Source organism: Anastrepha obliqua, chromosome 2, assembly GCF_027943255.1.
Source record: "Anastrepha obliqua isolate idAnaObli1 chromosome 2, idAnaObli1_1.0, whole genome shotgun sequence".
Taxonomy (NCBI): Eukaryota; Metazoa; Arthropoda; class Insecta; order Diptera; family Tephritidae; genus Anastrepha; species Anastrepha obliqua.
Window position 1 is genome coordinate 123,592,409 of NC_072893.1, and position 20,766 is coordinate 123,613,174.

The following is a 20,766-nucleotide window of genomic DNA, read 5'->3' on the forward strand; positions in this document are numbered from 1 at the left end:
TCTACGAATAATTTTCTTTGAAATAAGTGAAAAGAAATAACTGAGAGTTTTAAGATAAACACGTTAAATTATTTTAATACTTTATAACAGTGAGTGAACGCAGACTTTTTCTACCATGTGTATGTATATATTTGTTGTAAATGCAGAAACATTCCACAATGTTCGGCAAATGCTGGGGAAGCGCCGATAACGGCCAAAAATAAAGCCGTTTATGTAATGTAGAATCGACTGTCGTGGGAACTTACTATACACCCACGACACGTTATTCCCAAGTACCCTTCGAATTACGAGTTTCGTAAAATTTGAGAGCGAATCATCACGTCATTTGTGAAGTAATAATTTTGGTTTTCACTACCGTCGCCGAACAAATCTTTGTGTGTAAAACTCCAGTATAATTTCGAATAGTACTTGGCTGTTATCTTCTCATCCCATATGTCAATAAACGCCCTTTCGCCGGCCTATTCCCATTTGCTGGTACATTTTCTTAATGCTGCAAAATGGAAGCAATAAATTAATACAAACTTTGCTTTAAAATAAAAATTCTTCATTTAAATTACTTTATTGCACTTTCGCCGATATTTACAGCAAATGATAATTATAAGAAGCAAAGAATAAGATCAATAAAGCAAAGAATAAGATCCACGACAGTCGGTTCTACGTTACCGTTATATCCGGCCAAGAACTGTCACTCCAGCAGCATTCCCCGTATGTTGGTAGGGGGAATGTTTATGCTGCTACAACAACAACATCAATAAATATAGTGAACTACCAAAGCTGTTTCTATGAGTATTATTGGGGCGTATTACTTAGAGAGCGAGTTACGCGGCGTGTAAATATAGTTTTAGTTTAATACTACTCTCTTAGTTCCATTATTCTTTGCATACACCGTGACAATTTTCCGTTTTCTTTCACACTTTTTCAATCAGCTGTCCGCTTGGCTGTTATACGGCCTTCACATAACCCCACTTTGCCAGCTGTGTATGTTTTGACGAAATTTACATTTGTTTCGCAACCGATCGAGAGAAAATCGTACGCAACGATATAGAGGATTAAGTAAAGAGTTGAAAATTCCATAAATAAGCGTACAACAAATGTTTTGCAACGTACAAGTGGAAAACAAAATTAGATTTGGTTCGTGAATCATCGCAGAAGGAAACAAGTTTTGTTAGCACGGGGCGGGGCGGTGAACATGTCACGTTCAGCACAAGATGCGCTCGCCGTATTGCGGGGCATACAGCTAGTAGTGGAGGCGTTGTATCGCGAACAGAGCACACAATGTAAATTTCGCTGGAGTAACTCGAGTATACGCGAACTTTTGCAGGCCAATCTTCAACAGAGCGCAAACTATATGCAGCAAGTGGGTACACAACCAACGGAGGAGCTAAAAAAACTACAACAATTGTTGCAGGAAACTAGTGAGCGCACTGGTGTTGTATTTGAAGGTTTGCGTCAATTAACTATCGCCAAAGTGCCTAACGAATTGTGTCGAGGTCCGGAAACGTTGCAGCGGGCAATGAGTAACGTAATTGGTGCAAGTGGTGGTGGGGGTAGTGCACAGTCTGGTGACGTAAAAACAAGCGGAACAATTAATTTTAGTAGTAGCACTGGCAGTGGTACTACAGCTGGTAAGGCGGGCAGCCATTTGGATGCAGCACAACTTGATATATCGTCCATCACACTAAATGAATTGGAGGAAATATTGTCAAAGCGCAACAAAAATCGTGATATCAGCTTGCGAACTCCATCAACAGAACGTAAACAAGTGGACGAAAACAAGCAAAATATGGAAGCAGATACAGTAATAGGTGCTGAAAAAGCAGCAACCGGAACTTCTGCAACAGCTGCCGAAGCGCCTCTGTCCGCTGGATCAGTGAAAGCAGACACTGTTTATGTGGAAAATATATTAAAAACTATTGCCGGCCACTCGTCTACCACGGAATCCGCGGGTGCAACATCTATTGGCCTGCCTACATTGAGCACAGTGGCTAAGCAGCGACGTGTGCCATCCACTCGGCTCGGGCGCATGGTTTCGTTTGGCGGTCTCTTTGCTGGTTTAGGTGTCGGCACCATAAACGAATTAACCAAAGGCGCGCTTGGTATTGGTGGCTCAAAAAATTTGAAAGAAGCTCTCCTTAGTCCAGCTAATGCAGAGCGAATTGTTGACACGCTTTGCAAGGTGCGTGGGGCGGCGCTGAAAATCGGCCAAATACTTAGTATACAAGATTCGAATGTGGTGTCACCGCAGCTGGCTAAAGCGTTTGAGCGTGTACGTCAAGCGGCTGACTACATGCCTGATTGGCAGGTGGAGCGTGTGATGATCACACAACTGGGTGCCGATTGGCGCACCCAATTGGAAAGTTTCGATAATAAACCCTTTGCGGCGGCTTCGATTGGACAGGTGGCTTGCAAGCAACATGTTTAACGCTTATATGTGCCATGTACGCTTTTAATTATTTCTTTTTCTTTTTGATAGGTGCATCGCGCAACTTTGAAAAATGGCATGCAAGTGGCAATAAAAATTCAATACCCTGGTGTGGCGCAAAGCATTGAGAGCGATATTGATAATTTGGTGGGTATGCTTAAGGTGTGGGACGTCTTTCCGCACGGCTTCTTCATTGACAATGTGGTCAAGGTAATGATGCGCGCTTTAAATACAATAATATATTAGTACAAATTTATGTTTATAATTTTTTAATATTTTTATTTTTAAGACTTTTATTTTAATCAATTCTATTTTGTTTGTCCGAATTCCTAGGTGGCCAAACGTGAACTCAACTGGGAAGTGGACTACACACGCGAAGCTGAGTATACAGATAAATTTAAGCAAATGATTTCGCCCTACCCAGAGTACTATGTGCCAACAGTAATCAAGGAATTGACCACAGGGAATGTGCTAACAACCGAATTAGTGCCAGGTGTACCGCTGGACAAGTGCTTCGATTTAAGGTGAATCGGAAGAAAAACAGTAAACATAAAAAACATATGGAGCTGACAAATTTAGATCAGTTCACGTTAGGCACATACACTAAATGTGTATTTGACAGCTCTGTGAGTAGGCATCTTGTACCTCTGAGAGCATACTTCAGCCATTCGCGTGTATGTTAGCGGAACGACTCGAATATATAACCGTACGAGGACTAATACATAAGTGGCACTCGCTAAAAGTTTTGAATTGTTTTATGCTGTTGAAACAACAACCTTTGCAGCGTTCACTATTACTTTTCTATGGCCAGTCTCATAATTCCTAACAAGCGAAAAGCAAGAAGAGTAGTCCCCCTATTGAAACCTGAGGAACCCGGCAACCAAGGAGAGTCTTATCACCCTTTCCTTTCCCCAGTACTGCAGACTCTTGAGGCTCTCCTACTCCTACTACCACTCTGCACGAAACACCTGATCCTAGACATTAATAAGTATGGGTTCCGAAGAGTGCACAGCACCACTACAGTACACACCGCCTCACTCACCCAAATTAACCGCGGGCTTAACCAAAACCGCTCCTGCGTGAGGACTGTCCTAGTAGCTCTGGACCTGGAGACGGCTTTCGATACAGTCAGCCACCCCACGCTGCTAGAAGATGTTATACAGCCGATCGTCCCGCCGAGGCTAAAGAGGTGGTCCGCAAACTATTGGAATGGTCGGCACTCGACAGTCATCTGTCGATACCAAAACTCAAAACAGAGGAGGAGAAAGATGTTCTGCCGGGTGGTTTACTTTCACCCTTGGTTTTCAACTTCTATATATCGAATCTCCCCAATCACCAAAGGAAGTCTCACTGGTCTCTTATGCTAACGATTGAACGATTACCTCACCAGTCTTTCTCGCCTTTTCATTGCGAGGAATCTCCAGCTTTCCCCCACTCAATTCACGGCGACGCCCGGTCAAACTACAGCTAAAGGTAAAAGTCGATGACCCACCAATACCTACATTAAACAAAATTTTGGGCGTCACCTTTGATAGTTTGCTCTCCTCTTCTCCGTATAAAACCGCAATTGGTACTAAGATCCAAAACCGGCTTGCCGGCATTATTTGGGGCAAAGACAAAGAAATGTTGCTGGTCACATTTAAAGCAATTGGCCCGATGTTTCTGAATTATGCTTTGCATTTCTGGTCGCCTGGCTTTAATGATGCGCAGTGGATGAAGCTAAAGACAAGTAAAAATACTGCAATTAGGACAGTCAGGGGATGCCTGCTGATGCTGCCCATACAACACCTATATAATGAGTCATCAATGCTCCCGGTCAAAGAGCACAATAAAATGCTCAGCAAGCAGTTTCGCCTTGGTTGCTACGGACGGACACTTGCTAGAACCTGAACAACCTCTCAGGCACGTCAGTAGGTATATCTGCAACTACTTTGACGAGATTTACGACGTCACGCTTTACAACTACTGGACCGTCCAGTATACAGACAAACACTAAACAACATTAATCGGGAGACACTAACTACCCTCCTAAACTCCCGACCTTTGAATATAGTCATGGGAGTTCAACCACCAACTATTGCATACGAAGAGCTTCAGCTACCACGAGAGATCCGCGAAACTTTAGCCCAACTGAATCAGAATCGACGCCGGCATACCTAACATACGCTCGGCATGTGAAGGCACACTGACCGACTCTAACCACGTTCCCATTACAGTCGGTTCTACGTAACCGAAACGAGGCAAATGCATATCTGGCCAAGGACTGTTACTTCAGCAGCATTCCCCGTATATGCATGGGAAATTTTTATGCTGCTACAAAAAGAACCACTAACCACCTTTTCTCGCGCCCCATTAAATCTACCCATCCCCAAAAGTCCTCTCTCTATCTTTCTGGACCCAACCTGTCGAAACAGCACGTTTCCTGGTTCTACCGTTAAATGAGTTAGACGAAGACAACCGGTAGCTACATCGCACTGACAGGGTTTAGTAAGTTGCTACAAAAGCAACCAATAAAGAAGAACAAATCGTGTTTAATTTCAGTCAGAGATCAGATAAGATACTAAATAGAGGTATGCACTTCGAGCTTAAGGTCTATTGTGCCCTCTATTCTTCACTTTTCCTCATTTAGAGTCAGTTCTTTTAAGAATTTCTAGGGTGGGACTGGGCTGAGCTGGGAGTATGTGTTTCTCTTCCGGTCGTACTAGGCAGATATATTTATTTCTTGCCGTTATGGCGTCACATTCTAGAAGCCAGTTTCTTGATGTCTCTGGCGAAGTGTCGCATAATCGGAGCATGCGCAGATGTATTCGCAGTGATGAGTGAGAATGCCTGTTAGTAGTTTGGTTTTTGGAAGGTTTAAGGGAGTTTAAGGCTTAGTAGTATTTTTTAGAAATTAATGAGGAATGTTTTGTGCTGGCAACAATAAGAAAACAATTTGTCCCTAAGGTGTCTAAATAACATTTGTTTTATTTTTGCAGCTATGAGCATCGCCATCACATTGCTTCGTCTATACTCAAATTGTGTTTGCGTGAGCTGTTCGAGTTAGAGTGCATGCAAACCGATCCGAATTGGTCTAATTTCCTTTATGATGTTAAAACGAAAAGACTAATGCTAATTGATTTTGGTTCGACTCGTTTCTATCAAAAGAAATTCATCCAAAACTATCGCCAGGTAAGTGAAATCGCTCAATAATTCGCTAAATGAGCCGCTGCATTCGCGTGTAAATCACTTTATGTAGATTCATTTAGCTGTACTGGCATTTAATATCCATTTTATAATTTAAATTTTCTTTTATTTCTTCTAATTACTAGGTAATAATACACGCAGTTGAGAACAATCGCGATGGTGTTTTGCGTATGTCACGTGAAATGGGTTTCCTCACTGGCTATGAGACCAAGCAAATGGAAGAGGCTCATGTGGATGCCGTTATGATACTCGGTGAAATGTTTCGCTTTGATGGCGAATTCGATTTCGGGCGTCAAGTAAGTGCAATTAATTAGATATTTATTGTTATTTCTCAAATATTCAACACATTTCCAGAACACTACGGAGCGTATCGCACATTTAGTACCAACTATGGTCGCCCATCGTCTTTGTCCACCGCCAGAGGAAATCTATTCCATACATCGCAAATTATCGGGCATATTTTTGTTGTGTGCACGCATGAATGTACGACTGGATTGTCGGCCATACTACAAGGAAATTGTTATTGAGAAATTTAAAGAATAAAACCGAAAGTACACACAAGCTTTAGTTAATGCATATTTGTCAAAGCCCTTTAACGTGTAGTTTGCATAACCACTTGTCGATTAGTCGAGTTTTAAACGATTTGGTTTTCTAACATGTCAAAAAGCGTAAACTTGAAGTTTAGTTTAGCTTAAGTTTATAGTTAATTTTAATAAATGAAATAAATAAAATGGCTAACAGGTTTTAAGCGATTCAGAAGCATTATATTCATTGTGATATATTAAAAAATGCTTTCGATATTAATTAATAAAATTTGTATTACTTTTGTGTACTAAAATACGACTCTTAGAACATTTCAAAAACAAGAAAAGGGGAGTGGAATTCAAAACTGTTTGTTGTAGCGCAAAATAGTAATAGCTCCACAAATCTCTAGATATTCCTTGTAAGCAACTCTCTCTTAAATCTCTTATAACATAGACAGACACTGGCGTTAATCGGGATTAACGACTTAATTCCCTCCCGACAGTCAGTTCTACGTAAACGGAGCGACCCAGATTTACAATATATCCGGCCAAGAACTGTCACTCCAGCAGCATTCCCCGTACATGGATGGGGAATGTTTTTGCTGCTATAACAACAACAACTTTCAAAATTCAAAATTACTTTAAAATCTAAATAATATATTTTCAATGTTTTAAGCCTAGAAAAGCCTAAAAAGTCCCTAAAGTCAGTGAAGTGCTGAGCGTCGAACGAAAGATGAGTAAGAACGAAAAAATTAATCGCGTTTTTCTCGAAATACGTTATTTTCCGCGCTGTCGAATATAACTCAAAAAGTAATCAAGATATCAACTTACAATTTTACAGTGATGTTCTTTAACAAATTGGCCTTGTGATGTACGATACCTCCAATTTTATATTAATTATCACTAAAAATATTGTTTTGATCAATTTATTTATAAAACAAATGTAATTTTTTTTCTTTTTCACTTCAAATGAAATTTTTTTCGTTAAAAATTAGTAAGTGAAAGCGGAAAAAGTTTTTTATGTCTTTAAAAAAACAGTATAAATTTTATTGAAATCTACCAAGCGGTTTTTAAGTTACATTGATCACCTGTTGAAAAAACATAGTATTGAGAAAAACGCATTTAAAGTTTTGCTATCGATTCCGGAACGCCCGAGCGCCCTTTGTTAATTGTTGAATAACTCGAAAAGTAAAGGGGGTTTCAATAAGGGCGGGTAGATGTTGAAATGGAATAAAATGGCGTTTGCTGTGTGGCACGTAGCGCCGTCCTGCTGGAACCACATGCCGTCTAGGTCCATATGGTTCAATATGGGCCATAAGAAATTGGAAGGGCCACCACGTCTACCGAAAAATGGGCGCAATGCGCGCAACGTTTGCGTTAATGAACACTCATTTTGATAATAAAGTTTTATCATTTGAACGTGCTGTTCAATAGTGTAACTTGCCATGATGATTTGGCATAAACAACTGAATAATAAACAAAAAATTTGATAGATGTCACCAAAACAAAATGGCTGCCACAGGGCGCCAAAATCGACCCGCGCCAATTGAAAAACCCTTCATGTGTCGAATTACTTCAAATTTTCACACAATATTTTAAAGACTTTATACTACTTGCGGAGTGCCAGACCGGCATTTCAACCATTTCATTTCACCTATACTATAAGAAAATGCAAAAAAAAAATTCAATCTGACTACTACCCCTTAAAAAAAATATGTGTATATTCATTTCATGTAGTTTATTTTAACATAATTAATTCTCTCAATTTTTCGAAAAAATTACTGAAAAGCTAGTTGTCTGAAGGAGGGGGCACCCTTAAGAATCACACTGCGTATACTTGGTATTCCCTATTCTCTATTCATCTTTCCGTCTTTCATTTTTAAGTGTGAACAGTTAAGGCCTGCCTACCTTATTTTACGGTATTCCTTTAAAATAGAAAATTTCTCTTCACACCAACATATCCACTCGCCGTTGCTCATCTACTCTTTAACGTTATTCACATTGTTCGCTTCGCTATTTTACGTTATGCGATTGATTTTCTCTTGGCGCTCTTGACACTTTACGAACCGCAATTGATGATCTCCACTCAACGATCTGTGTTTGTTGATAGCATTTCATTCGTTTACGATCTTAGCTGTTTATATTTATGTTGATCGTGCCAAGAGTGCTCCGCTCTGCTATCATACATAGGTACATATGTACATACATACAAATGTATATGTATGCATGTGCTGATCAGAAATGCGATTCAAAGTTCGAAAAAGTTTTCATTCGGTTTTGTGCGAAAGGCCGGTCAATTGTTGGATGGGTGGAATTAGTGCGTTTTTGCATTTCGAACGAGGTGTTGGTTTCGAAGGCGGTCGATTATTGGGCGAACCAAGTGAAAATATATGTGTTTATATATGTGTACATATGTACATGTGTGTTCATATGAGTGGTATGAAGAAAATTACAAAATGAATTTAATATAGCAAAGTTGGAGGAAAAATTGAACAAAAACCGTAAAAAAGGCGGTGTAGAAGTTAACTAATAAAAAAACAAAAACAACATCAAACAAAAAAAAAACAAAAAATAAATAAAAGATAAACAAAATAGTGCTGTGAGAATTAAATGAATTTATATACGTAAATGTACATATGAATACGCGATTACAAACACCCGCACGTATGTTTGGCTGGGTTTACATACATATGTACATGTAAATATGTATATGGAAATGTGTACATATGTATATGCATGCATGACTTTTGTACAGCCGGGATTTGCGCTCAAGCTTCGCATGGAGCATTTGTGAGGGACACCTCTTCAGGGATTAATTGGATTTAATGAACGCAGAATGAATCGGATTGTCGTCGGGGCTTTGCGATAATAACAACAAGAATAACAAAAAACGACTCAAGACACAATACGATAATACTCATATTAATCAAATGAAGTGTACACAAACTGGCGAGCTATTAGTATTTACATACACACAACCACACATACGCAAATGCAAGCCAGTTTATACTGACAGTTAAATAAACAAATATATGTATATTTATACATACATATTTATGCATATATAAACATATGAATATATATAAACAAATACATATGTATGTATGTATGTATGTAAATGTACATATGTATGTATCTTAATATTTTTTATGTACGGCATCTCAGCTAACTTAACAGCTTTAGGAGACATACAAATATCCGATGATATACTATAAAATACGTAAATAACATACATGTGTGTGTATATATGCATGCACATATTCATATATATGTATGTATGTATGTACTTTGGCTTGGGCACAAAGATATGTAAATGTAAAAACTATCCCAGTCACTCGAATGTCCGCCGGCAGCGGGTGTTGCTCCGTATAGTCAGATCCTCATATGAAATCAATGAGAGAGCATCCAATGAGAAAGACTGAACCAATGAGTATGAGAACATACATATGTATATACATGCGTACATGTATGCATATGTACTACGTACTCGGACATATCTGCTGCTTATAAGCACAAACAATTGTTGCGGTTGAGGAGATCGTCACCTTATCAATGAATTATGAAGAACAAGTGTTAGCCACAAAAACGATGAAAAGAAATAAATAAAGCGCGGAAAATAATCAAATTTTTACAAATCACAAAGAAAAAAAATGAGTGTTACACGTGAACACAAAGATGGTGCATTTTTGAAAACTGTAAATGAGGAGAAAATTTAAACATGAAAAAAATGTAAAAAAAAAGTTTAATAAGAGGGATAATAATAAAACAAGTTAAACAAATACAAATACTTAATCAAAGAAAATAAAATGAAATAAAATAAAATAATGAAAAAAAATGAAATTAATCAATTAAAATACATTAAAAAATAAAGTGAAATAAAATAAAATGAAATAAATAAAGAACAAAATAAAAAATTAAATTTAATTGAAAGGTAAAATAAATTATATTTAATGAAAAGGTAAAGTAAATGAAGATTGTATTAAAATGAAAATAAAATTAAAAGGAATAAAATTAAAAAAAAAAAATTATAAAATAAAATGAAAAGAGATAAAATAAAATAAATAAAATATATATAAAAAAATGAGAAGAGATAAAATAAAACAAAAAATTAAAATAAGGAAATAAAACGAAATAAAAAATAAAATAAATTAAATTTAAGAAAGTAAATACTAAAATAAATAAAGAAATAAAAAAAAAATAAATAGTATAAAATAAATTAAATTTAATAAAAAGGTGAAATAAATCAAAAATTTTATTGAATCAAAAGTGTGCTTAAAATATATTATAAAAATAAATGAAATAAAATGAAAAAATCTTAATAAAGTAAAATAAATAAAACTTAAAAAGAAATAAGGCAAAATAAAAATATAAGAACATAAAAAAGGATTAAATTAAATAAAATAAACCACCCTTGCTATTCTCCTGTTCACTCCCAACTAGGGAAGAATGGAAGACAAATCTAACCGAAATCGATGGCCCGCTGATTATATATACAGATGGTTCAAAACAAGACGGCAAAGTGGGATTTGGAATCTTTTCCAAATCCCCTCACATCAATCTATCATTTAGATTACCCGACTACTGTAGCGTATTCTAAGCGGAAGTATGCGCTATCTGGTATGCTGCGAAAACTCTCTTAGAAAATAGAATATCACTAGAGGATATCCGCTTTTTCACCGACAGTCAAGCGGCCGTTCGAGCACTCAGCTCCTCTTATACCCACTCAGATGTGGTTCGATCCTGTCTCTTATCTCTTAACGAGATAAGTGTTCAGAATTCTGTCCAAGTTATCTGGATACCGGGTCACAGTGGATTCGAAGGTAACTGCAAAGCTGATGAGCTCGCAAGAGCTGGAGCTGCGCAATCAAATGTTAGTGACTTACCCACAATCCACATTCCGCTCTCAACATGTAAAATGCTCATCGATCGAGAATTTCACAGCATTGCTGATCGGAGGTGGCGAGTGGAAACTACTTGCGTTACGACCAGACAAATCTGGCCATCCTACAATCTGAAACAGACAAAAACCCTTATAAGTCTTTCGAAACACGAACTAAGGCATATAACATCTCTTATCACCGGCCACTGCCTTTTGGGTACTCACGTACGTCGGCTCGGGGTTCCTCAGAACGACCTGTGCAGATACTGCGAGGACGAAGATGAGGAAGTATCGAGCAGACATTTGCTGTGCAGTTGTCCGGGTCTAGCCAGAAGTCGACTCGCTCTTCTAGGCTCTACAACAATTGACAATCTTTCAGTACTCTCGGACCTGAAAATCGAATCTCTCATCAAATTTTCGAAACGAATTAATATCTTTGATCAAAATCTACAATAAAAATCTCGGTTAGGTGGGGAAATCATTTAAAATAATGAGCTCTAGGGCAACACAACGGACCCAACTTGCGGTCTATGTGGTACTCCGATGCGGGGTCACCCTTAAACCAACCAACCCAACCAAATAAAATAAAAATGATAAAATAAAATACATGTAAATTATTTTCAATAAGGTGAGCTCATAATGCAAAATATAATTTTCATTTATTTGAAATGAAATGAATAAAATGAAAACATTTAATAAACTAAAATAAAATGAAAAAGATTAAAAGAAATTTATTTGATTGCATTATATAAAATTAAATAACATTAAATTAAAAGAAGTAAAGAAACAAAATTTATTAAATAAAAAAAAATAAAGCAGAAAAACAAAATAAATTACGTGAAAATGAAAGTAAAAATAAAAGTGAAACAAAAAGAGACAAAATTAAAAATACAAATAAAAAAGAAAATAATGGAAATTAAAATTAAATCAAATATACATAAAATAACTAAAAAAATTAAAAAAAAAAATTAAGTAAAATTATATTGAATTAAATGGAGGAGGAAAGCAAAATTTAATCAAATTAAATAAAAAATTAAGAACATGAAAAAATATGAAATAAGAAAAAATAAAAAATAAATTTTAATTTGATTAAATTAAATTACATTAAATTAAGAGAAGTACAAAAAATAAATTCAATTAAGTCAAAAAAGTAAAATGAAGCAACAAGGCCCAATAAATAAATAAAAACACGTTGAAATAAAAGTAAGAATAAAGGCAAAATAAAAAGGGGGAAAAAATGAAGGAGAATTAAATTATATTAAATTAAAAAAAAAAAATGAAAAGAAAAAATTAATAATAAAAATTTAAAATTAAAAATTAATAATAAAAGGTGAAAAAATAAATTAAATTAAATTCTATTCAATTCAATGGAGGGGGGGAAACAAAATTTAATAAAATAAAATGAATGGCAGTGTGAAATAAAAATATAAGAGAGAAAAAAGTTAAAAAAAAAAAATAAATTAAATTAAATTCTATTCATTTAGGAGGGGGGAAACAAAATTAATAAAATAAAATAAATTTAAGTGTGAAATAATATATAATAAAATACATAAAAAAGATGAAATAAAACAGATAAAATAAATTTTAGTTTGATTGAAATAAATTACATTAAATTAAGAGAAGTACAAAAAACACCCTTTTTGGGTGTTTGGCCAAGCTCCTCCTCTTATTTGTGGTGTGCGTCTTGATGTTGTTCCACAAATGGAGGGACATACAGTTTCAAGCCAAATCCGAACGGCAGATATTTTTTATGAGTAGCTTTTTCGTGGCAGAAATACACTCGGAGGTTTGCCATTGCCTGCCGAGGGGCGACCGCTATTAGAAAAAAATGGTTCTTAATTTTTTGACCTTTCACCGAGATTCGAACCACGTCCTCTTTCTGAATTCCGAATGGTAGTCACGCACCAACCCATTCGGCCACGGCGGCCGAAATAAAGTAATAAGGCACAATAAATAAAATAAAGTATGTTGAAATAAAAGTAAAAATAAAGAAAAATAAGAAAAGAAAACACGAGAAAATGAAACTAAATTAAAAAAATATAAAATAAAACTCAATTCAATTAAATGGAGGGAAGAAAACTAAATTAATAAAATAAAATAAATATAAATGTGAAATAAAGTAAAATAAAAAGAGAAGACAAAAAAGGAAAATAAGAAAGAAAATTAAACTAAATTAAAAAATATAAAATAAAACTCAATTCAATTAAATGAAGGGGCAACAAAGTTTAATAAAATAAAATCTACCATTCACTTTATTTTATTAAATTATATATATTATTAAATTTAAATAAATTTCTTTTCATTTAAATTTAATGCAATAAAATAAATATAAAATAAAAAGAGAAGAAAAAAATGAAAGTAAAGAAAAATAAACTAACTTAAATAAATATTAAAAATAAAATTCTATTCAATTACAAGGAGGGTGAAAATAAATTTGATAAAAAACGTAAAAAAAAGATAAAAAAGATATAAAAAAGATACAAAATAAAAAAATAACCATTTCTTAACAACATATAAAGGATAAATTAGTCGACTGCCAGCACAACAGCCACTGTGCATAAAAACAAAATAATAAAAATTATATAAAAAATAAATTAAAAAAAAAATAAATAAATAAATATAAAATATTAATAAAAATAAATAAATAAATATAAAATATTAATAAATAAGATTTCCCTTATGCGTACATATTTTTGTATATTTTCAAAAAAGAGCGAAAAAACATCAATCATCAAAAGTCGTTCGTGAAGCGGAAACTCCAAACACTCATTACTACTTTTCAATATTTGGTCTTAAAATTAATTCCTTGCTATTTTTTAGATAGAAAACCAATTGCAAAATTATAAAAGTTTCTCAAAACATATTTAATTGACTGGAAGTTACTTTACCATATAAAAAAAATTATAAAAATAAAACTGTGTTTTAATTTGTGAACTTAGTAAAGTGTGTAGATTTTAAAAAATTAACGCAAAAAATTTTACGTAAGAGTTAAACAAATCAGTGTAGCGCACAAAGCTATCGTGAAAGGTAAGTGTATTTTGAAAATATATCTATAAAATTCACTGACGAAATCATAAGCAACTTAAAAGTATTGGAACTTTGATTGTCCCAACTCATTTGTTAGTACTCGTACTCTTTCGCGTTTCTCACTCGCTCTGGGTGGTACACGCATTCAAACTTGGGCTCACAAGGTACAAAAAATATGCAAAATTAAAGCTACTGCAGGAGATCGTGGAGAACCTGCGGAACATCGTGAAAAGATTTTCAGAGGTGTGTTCTCTAAGAGCAGAGCCTATATTCGGCGTTGAGCGAATTTGACAGTCGTCATTTGGGATGTGTTTACAAAAACTGAGATTGCGTTGGTGATATGCGAAACAAATCAACCAATGGCAGTTCGTTACCGTCTGAACAACGACTGATTGGACGAGTGTGAGAATATGTGTGAAATGATCGCGTAGAAATCGGCTTAATCTCCCAAGTGATTTGCCAGCCGAAGTTCCCTCACAATTTTCTTTACCACCATAGTTAAAGAGCAAACCTTGTAAATCTGTCATCTTTGGGTGTGTGCTCAGCGCTCGTCAGGCTCTACGATTGTAGTTTGCCATTGGGCAATTGCTAGGTTTAACAATGAAGGTTTAACGGTTCGGATGGCATCATGGACGCATTCAGTCTATGTGAGCTCAGTTCTTGACCTGCCAGCTCAACCTAACTTAACCTCGAAACGAGCGTTCATAGTTACCAGCTGTTGCTTCCATAGCAAAATTGACGAGGTTCATGGGTTTATATTCCTTAAACGGCTCTAGGTAGTGGCACTGTATTGTTTGGTAGACAAATAGATATAAATGCTAGAGATTGAGGTCTGCCATTTAAAGAGCCAGCTAAAGTTAAAACTACTCTGTGGCGTAAGGCAAAGGACTACGCGAAGGCGCACAGTTTTAAAGAATGTTCACATCGTGCTGATTCTACATCTATTCAAGCCAAGACATTTTGATTATCCATCCCTCCTTTGATAATTTTATGTACATGATATCCTGCTCTCATGCATTGCCTAAACTTTCATAGAAGCGCGTAGGACACATCGAGTTTTAATTCTTCAAAAGAGTATCTTCATCAACTCTGTTTCCGTGAATGTCGTAAACGACCTGGAACTGAAGGTAAAACAGCCATAATATCAATAAATATACGACAAAGTTAACCTACGTCATGCTACCGCTAGGCCTCGTGTCGCAAGAACGCAGCCACCCCCAGTCACCCCACGTACTATCCAGTCTTTGCTTTTGCTCTCTGCCATTTGTTTCGATTGATGGCACACACTGTAACTGATCAGCAGTTTCCCTTCTATGAAAAAGGCTAAAAAGGATCGGTTCTTGAGCAGTTGGTTCCATTAGTAGAAGTCCATGTAAGGGTGGAAAGTCGCTGATTGCCATTCACTTGAGAGTGGCCAAGACGTTTCTTCTGCGTACGGTTCAAGTAGCTCACAACTTCCGCGTTTCGCTCAAGTATCCTCTGGTAATATTCGCTATGGTACCAGCTGATGGTACCCAGAGGAAGTCCTCCTATGCGTTGGGAAGATCAGGTGAAACAGGACTTGGCTTCACTTGGTATGTTCAACTGGCGCCGGTTAGCACGAAAAAGAAACGACTGGCGCGCTTTGTTAAACTCGGTCAAAATCGCGTAGGCGGTTATCGCGTCGATCAAGATGAAGAATAAGAAGAAGAAGAAGAAAACGAAGAATAGAAAGACAGAAGAAGATTAAGACTTAGAAGAAGAATAGGAAGAAGGAAAAGAAGAAGAATCGACTCTTGGATTGCCTCAAAAGACGCGTTGCTCTTTCAGCGCGGAATTTGTGCGCCACACGAAATACAGGGAAAAGAGGTGGCAAAAGGCGAACAAATAGTTTGAAACGCAAATTTGAGAATTTTTGAGAAACAATTGACGGACGCGAAGTTGTACATCCAACAGCTTGAAACGTCTAACGAATTTCCTGGATTGGCTTTAATTTTACTAAAGTTTTATCGAAAATGTAAACCTGCTGGATAGAAACATCATTTGTACCTATTGGAATACGAGTCGTACTAGGTTTATAATCCCTTGAATGTTCACTGGAGACTTATTTTGTGATTCTTGTTTTAAATTGTAGTTTCTTTTTCGTACTAAGATCGATATCCATTCACAGCCACAGTTCTTACTAAGTAAATCCTATAGATGTGGCACCTTTAACACCCCACAACGCTGGAGTCGCTACACTTAAGCTCCGTCGTTTATTGAGGTCATCATTAAAGTCTACTCACCGAAATGCCATGTCGTGTCACTTCACTAGAATTGCAGACTCTTAGCGCTGCTCTGTGGTATCTTATTTGCTTATAATTCGCAAGTAACAATAGCGCCAAGAAAAAAAAAAACAAAAAAAAAAAACGAAAAAAAACTAAAGAAAAAACATCGCACACATACTCGTGTGTTAATGTTATCAGTAATACTATCGCGTTGAAACTCACTATCAGCTCCAGGTGTAGAACTCATTAATCACAAAAATAATAACAAATTAAATTAAAATTAAAATGTTTGTATGTAAGTGTGTGAAGAGTAATTAACTTTATGGAAATTTTGAGTCAACAACTATATGGTAATTTAAGAGCACATCGCTTTCGACATATATACTTATACATATGCATGCATATGCCTTATGTAGTTTACAACATCACCAAAATACGCATATTACCATTTTATTGACAGTTCCAAGATAAGCGTCACCCAATTCTCTATGCCGAGACGCTTAAGATCGCTATTGATTTTTTCTTTACAAATTGTTGCTATGCTCACGTCTAGGTTGGAAAATCCAACAGTTTATTTATTTTGTAATCAAATTTATTGTAATTTTGGACGATGGTAACAGGGATGTGTGTAAGAATAGAAGCCATGGTTGAAATTAATATCCGCTACACTGTGCTGAATTATTATAGCAAAGTGACTTATCGAAAAGTTTTCACAATTTATTTGTTTTTCATTTCCTTTTAATAATTTTTTATTAAAATACTAGCGAATACCCGCCCGTTCCGCTGGTCGTCTTTAAAAAAATCTAGATTAATTAATTAAACGTGGTTTTCTCTGGAGAAAAAATACTCACTTGTTGTTTGCTTGAAAATCAGATCAGAAAGAAAGTTTGAGCGCGTCGTTGTTCCGTTCTAGATTTGCATAGATGCGCTCCCCTTTACACATAAACAACAACATCAATCGCATGATACATAAACTTTGTCGTGTACGAAAAAGCGGAGAAGAGAACTGTTCTATTCCCCTCCGCTTCAACCCAGCTATGTGTTCAGGTGCAAATGACTTTTTTGCGTGAAGTCTGATATAAAATAAGTTCTATTTACTGTGCTTAAATTTATATAAACTTTTCCAGGCGAAGTAATTATAATAAAAAAACTGACATGTATTTGCTTCAACCGTATATTTGTGAGTACACAGGTAATACTTAAATATATGAATGATCTAGGTAATATCTCATATTAGCATAACCTTTCTGCAAAAAATTAAGGAAACGATCACCAATCACGCCGGCAATGATACAATGAATTTTTCACTATAACTGACTTCAGATTAACGTTTATATAATAAGCGTATATGTAACATTTTAGAATTTTTTTTAAATTTTTAATAATAAGTGGTCTTCCTCTTTCTCTTTCTCTCCCTCTTCTTGTATTTAGCTATTCCTTTTCCTCTTCCATCTCCATCTCCAGCTCCATCTCCTTTCTCACTTAAAAGCTTTCATCAACAGCTTCCATCTGATACCCATATTGTAAAACACATCCAAGGGTACCTTGGTCCACCTTTTCGGCTATATCTCGAGACCCTGGTCACTCAGAGATCTAAAAGATACTCTGTATTAAAGCACTCATCAGTAGCTTTGATTTGATACCCACAATGTAAAAACACATCCTAGCGTTACCCGGGTCCTCGTTTTGGCCTTCGGCAGCGCCACCTGGTGGCAAGTGGAATCACTAAGCATATCATACTAACCTTCACCGTGGAAAAATATATATATATACCAAATTTCATAATAATCGGCCCTGACACACACGACCAAAATGTATTCAATTCTAATGAATGTTATGTGCGGTACAAAAAATACGTGCGGCAAATAGCAAAAACACACTCACTTAACCGACGCACCGCACACACACGCGTTATCGGATTTCAACCAAACTTCACAGAAACTTTTGCCAAAGCAACACCAACAATGTGTGAAACTTTCATTGTTTTCCTTACACGCGTTGCTGAGATTACCCCGGACAAATGCACGATTTTTTTCGGCTTAATTTTTATACACATATATAGATAGTTCATTCTACTACAAAAATCGTGTTGATTTTTGAGAATTATTATTTTTTGCTGGCATTCTGTTGGCTTTTTTTCCATATAATAATTGCGCGACCATTTTTCTTAAATGAAAGAAAACAGCGTGTCACCTCCTCAAGTACATACGAGAAGGGTTCAATAGGTACCTGTTTTAGAAATCAATACACCATTTTTCCCCTTTCAGAAAGATACACTTCTCCTAATGCTTCGGCCATTTTTCTAACCCTTCCCAAAAATAAGACTTGTCGTACTCTCCAAAATACGCTTCTGTTTCGACGATGACTTCCTCGTTTGAACTACCATAAATTTTTTCACACTAGCCATTCGCTAATATGAAGCGAACAAGAAAAAGTCGCAGGGAGCCAGATCGGGTGAACACGGGGAGTGCGGCAGCAATTCATAACGCAATTCACGCAGTTTGGCGGCGACAACTCCGGATGAATGTGGTGGTGCGTTGTGGTGGTGAACAGCATCTTGTGTTTCGTCAAGTGCGGCCGTGTCTTCTTCAATTTTTTATGAAAGCGGTCCCATACTTCACTGTAGTATTGTCCTGTGATCGTTCTTCCTTTTTCTACAATAAAATATCCATGAGGATGACGCCGTTCGCATCCCAAAAAATCGTCGCCATGACCTTTTCGGTCGATGGGAATGTCTTCACCCGCTTTGGAGCAAATTCACCGGGGGAAGTCCATTGTTTTGATTGTTGTTCAGTTTTTGGTGTCTAACGATGAATCCAGGTTTCATCAACGGTGACAACTCAATGCAAAAATCCATTCGGATCCCGCTTAAATTGCTCCAACTACTGCTTCGAAGTTAACAGCCACAACCGCTTGTTGTTGCTTGTAAGCAATCGCGGCACCCATCGCGTCGACAATTTTTTCATCGCCAACTTATCATGTAATATATTAATTACCATTCCGGTGGACACACCTATGACCTCTGTTACTTCGCGTACTTTCGTTCGTTGATCAACGAGAATCATGTCGTGGATTTTTTGAATGATTTCCTCGGTAACCACGTCTGCTGGACGTCCTGGTCGCTCCTTATCAAAAACGGGTGTTCTCCTACGTTTAAATTCGTTGAACCGTTATCTAACTGTGGTCATATATGGCGAAGCGTCCCCATAGATAGCAACATTGCTTTATGTCAGTGTTGGTAACTGTCCGATGTTCACGCCGTTTTCAGCAGCCTTATGCGCCAGTTGTTGTTGTCTGAAGTCCGCCTTTCGCTCCAATTTTTCCTCTCGCAGCACTAATTTTTCTGCCTTATTACACATTTGCGTTCACTTCTGTTGTGGACTCACCGAAGGCTTCGAACAGCTCATTTCTTTTGTTACAATCCTCTCCGTGCTTCTACCAAGTCATTTCGCAGTGTCCGGTATTAGATTATAGGTACAACGACGCTTTGTTGAATGCTCCCAGCGCTGTTGCCATTCCCTTTGCTCTTCTTTTTTAACGCCACAGAACGTTTTCTCGCCTGTTGAACCTCTTCAAATCCTTGATGAGCAGTTATACCGGGATTTTCCTCGATATTACGGCTATGGAATAATCGGAAAGCGGTACGCGGTCGCGACTTTTAACGCGCTAAGTTTGTGTATCGCTTTTACTTCGTTTATAAACGAGACATGAACAGACTGGAGGCATTTCTTGGAGCATTCTTCGCAGATTACTTAAAATAACCTGGACCCACTCACATTTCTAAAAAAGAAGTGCTACGAAGAGTTCAAGATCCCAACCTAAATAACATGCAAATAAATTGTTTGTCTATTTCCTTATTTATAGTGACTAATCACGCGAAATTCGCGAGCAGAATCCCGGCACTTTGAGAGTTCGGGATTGCCATTTTTAGCATATTCACTTGTATCCGTATATGTATTCCCCACTTTATCTTCATGCCTAATAATTTAGTACTTACAGATAAACAAGTTTATGCCTAGACTATATCTTTAACATCGAAATCAAACGAATCTACAGACATATGTACTTCGACACATACACTACATATGCACGCGTGTGCTTACACACACACACACACATATGCCTAGGAAATGTACAAGTGTTCGTACACTTGCATGTATGCAGATAATTTTATTTGTTAAATAATTTTAACTTATCACTCGGATACGAGTATCTCTAACATTGGAGTAAGTCTTCATGCTGCGCTGATTGTATATACTCGTATGTATGTATGCATGTATATACACACAAGTACATAGTCGTGCAAATACATGCAGGCCCATATTCGAGTACATAGCCAAATGCAATGTTGCATAATTATTATCAATTCTGTGAGTTACTTTACTCGCCATGCACTTTACATAAGTGCATATGCACATAAGTACATATATTTGTATGCACTTAAGTTGATGTGCATGCAACAATTGCCAGCTGTAGGTAATA

At 36.4% G+C, this 20,766-nt stretch overlaps 1 protein-coding gene across 1 annotated transcript; it reads left to right on the top strand.

Annotated features, from left to right (window-relative positions):
* The first annotated feature begins 925 nt into the window (after positions 1–925).
* LOC129239018 (atypical kinase COQ8B, mitochondrial) lies at positions 926–6,360 on the top strand. Its single transcript, XM_054874282.1, has 6 exons — positions 926–2,398; positions 2,474–2,632; positions 2,756–2,946; positions 5,401–5,593; positions 5,734–5,904; positions 5,963–6,360. Exons 1-6 carry the CDS (start codon positions 1,190–1,192, stop codon positions 6,149–6,151), a joined length of 2,112 nt encoding a protein of 703 aa, XP_054730257.1. The 5' UTR covers positions 926–1,189; the 3' UTR covers positions 6,152–6,360.
* The last annotated feature ends 14,406 nt before the right edge of the window (positions 6,361–20,766 follow it).

Coding starts and splice junctions, on each gene's coding strand:
- LOC129239018 (XM_054874282.1), top strand. CDS start 1,190: ATGTCACGTTCAGCACAAGATGCGCTCGCCGTATTGCGGGGCATACAG. Junction 2,633..2,755: donor TCATTGACAATGTGGTCAAG/GTAATGATGCGC, acceptor CCGAATTCCTAG/GTGGCCAAACGTGAACTCAA. Junction 5,905..5,962: donor AATTCGATTTCGGGCGTCAA/GTAAGTGCAATT, acceptor ACACATTTCCAG/AACACTACGGAGCGTATCGC.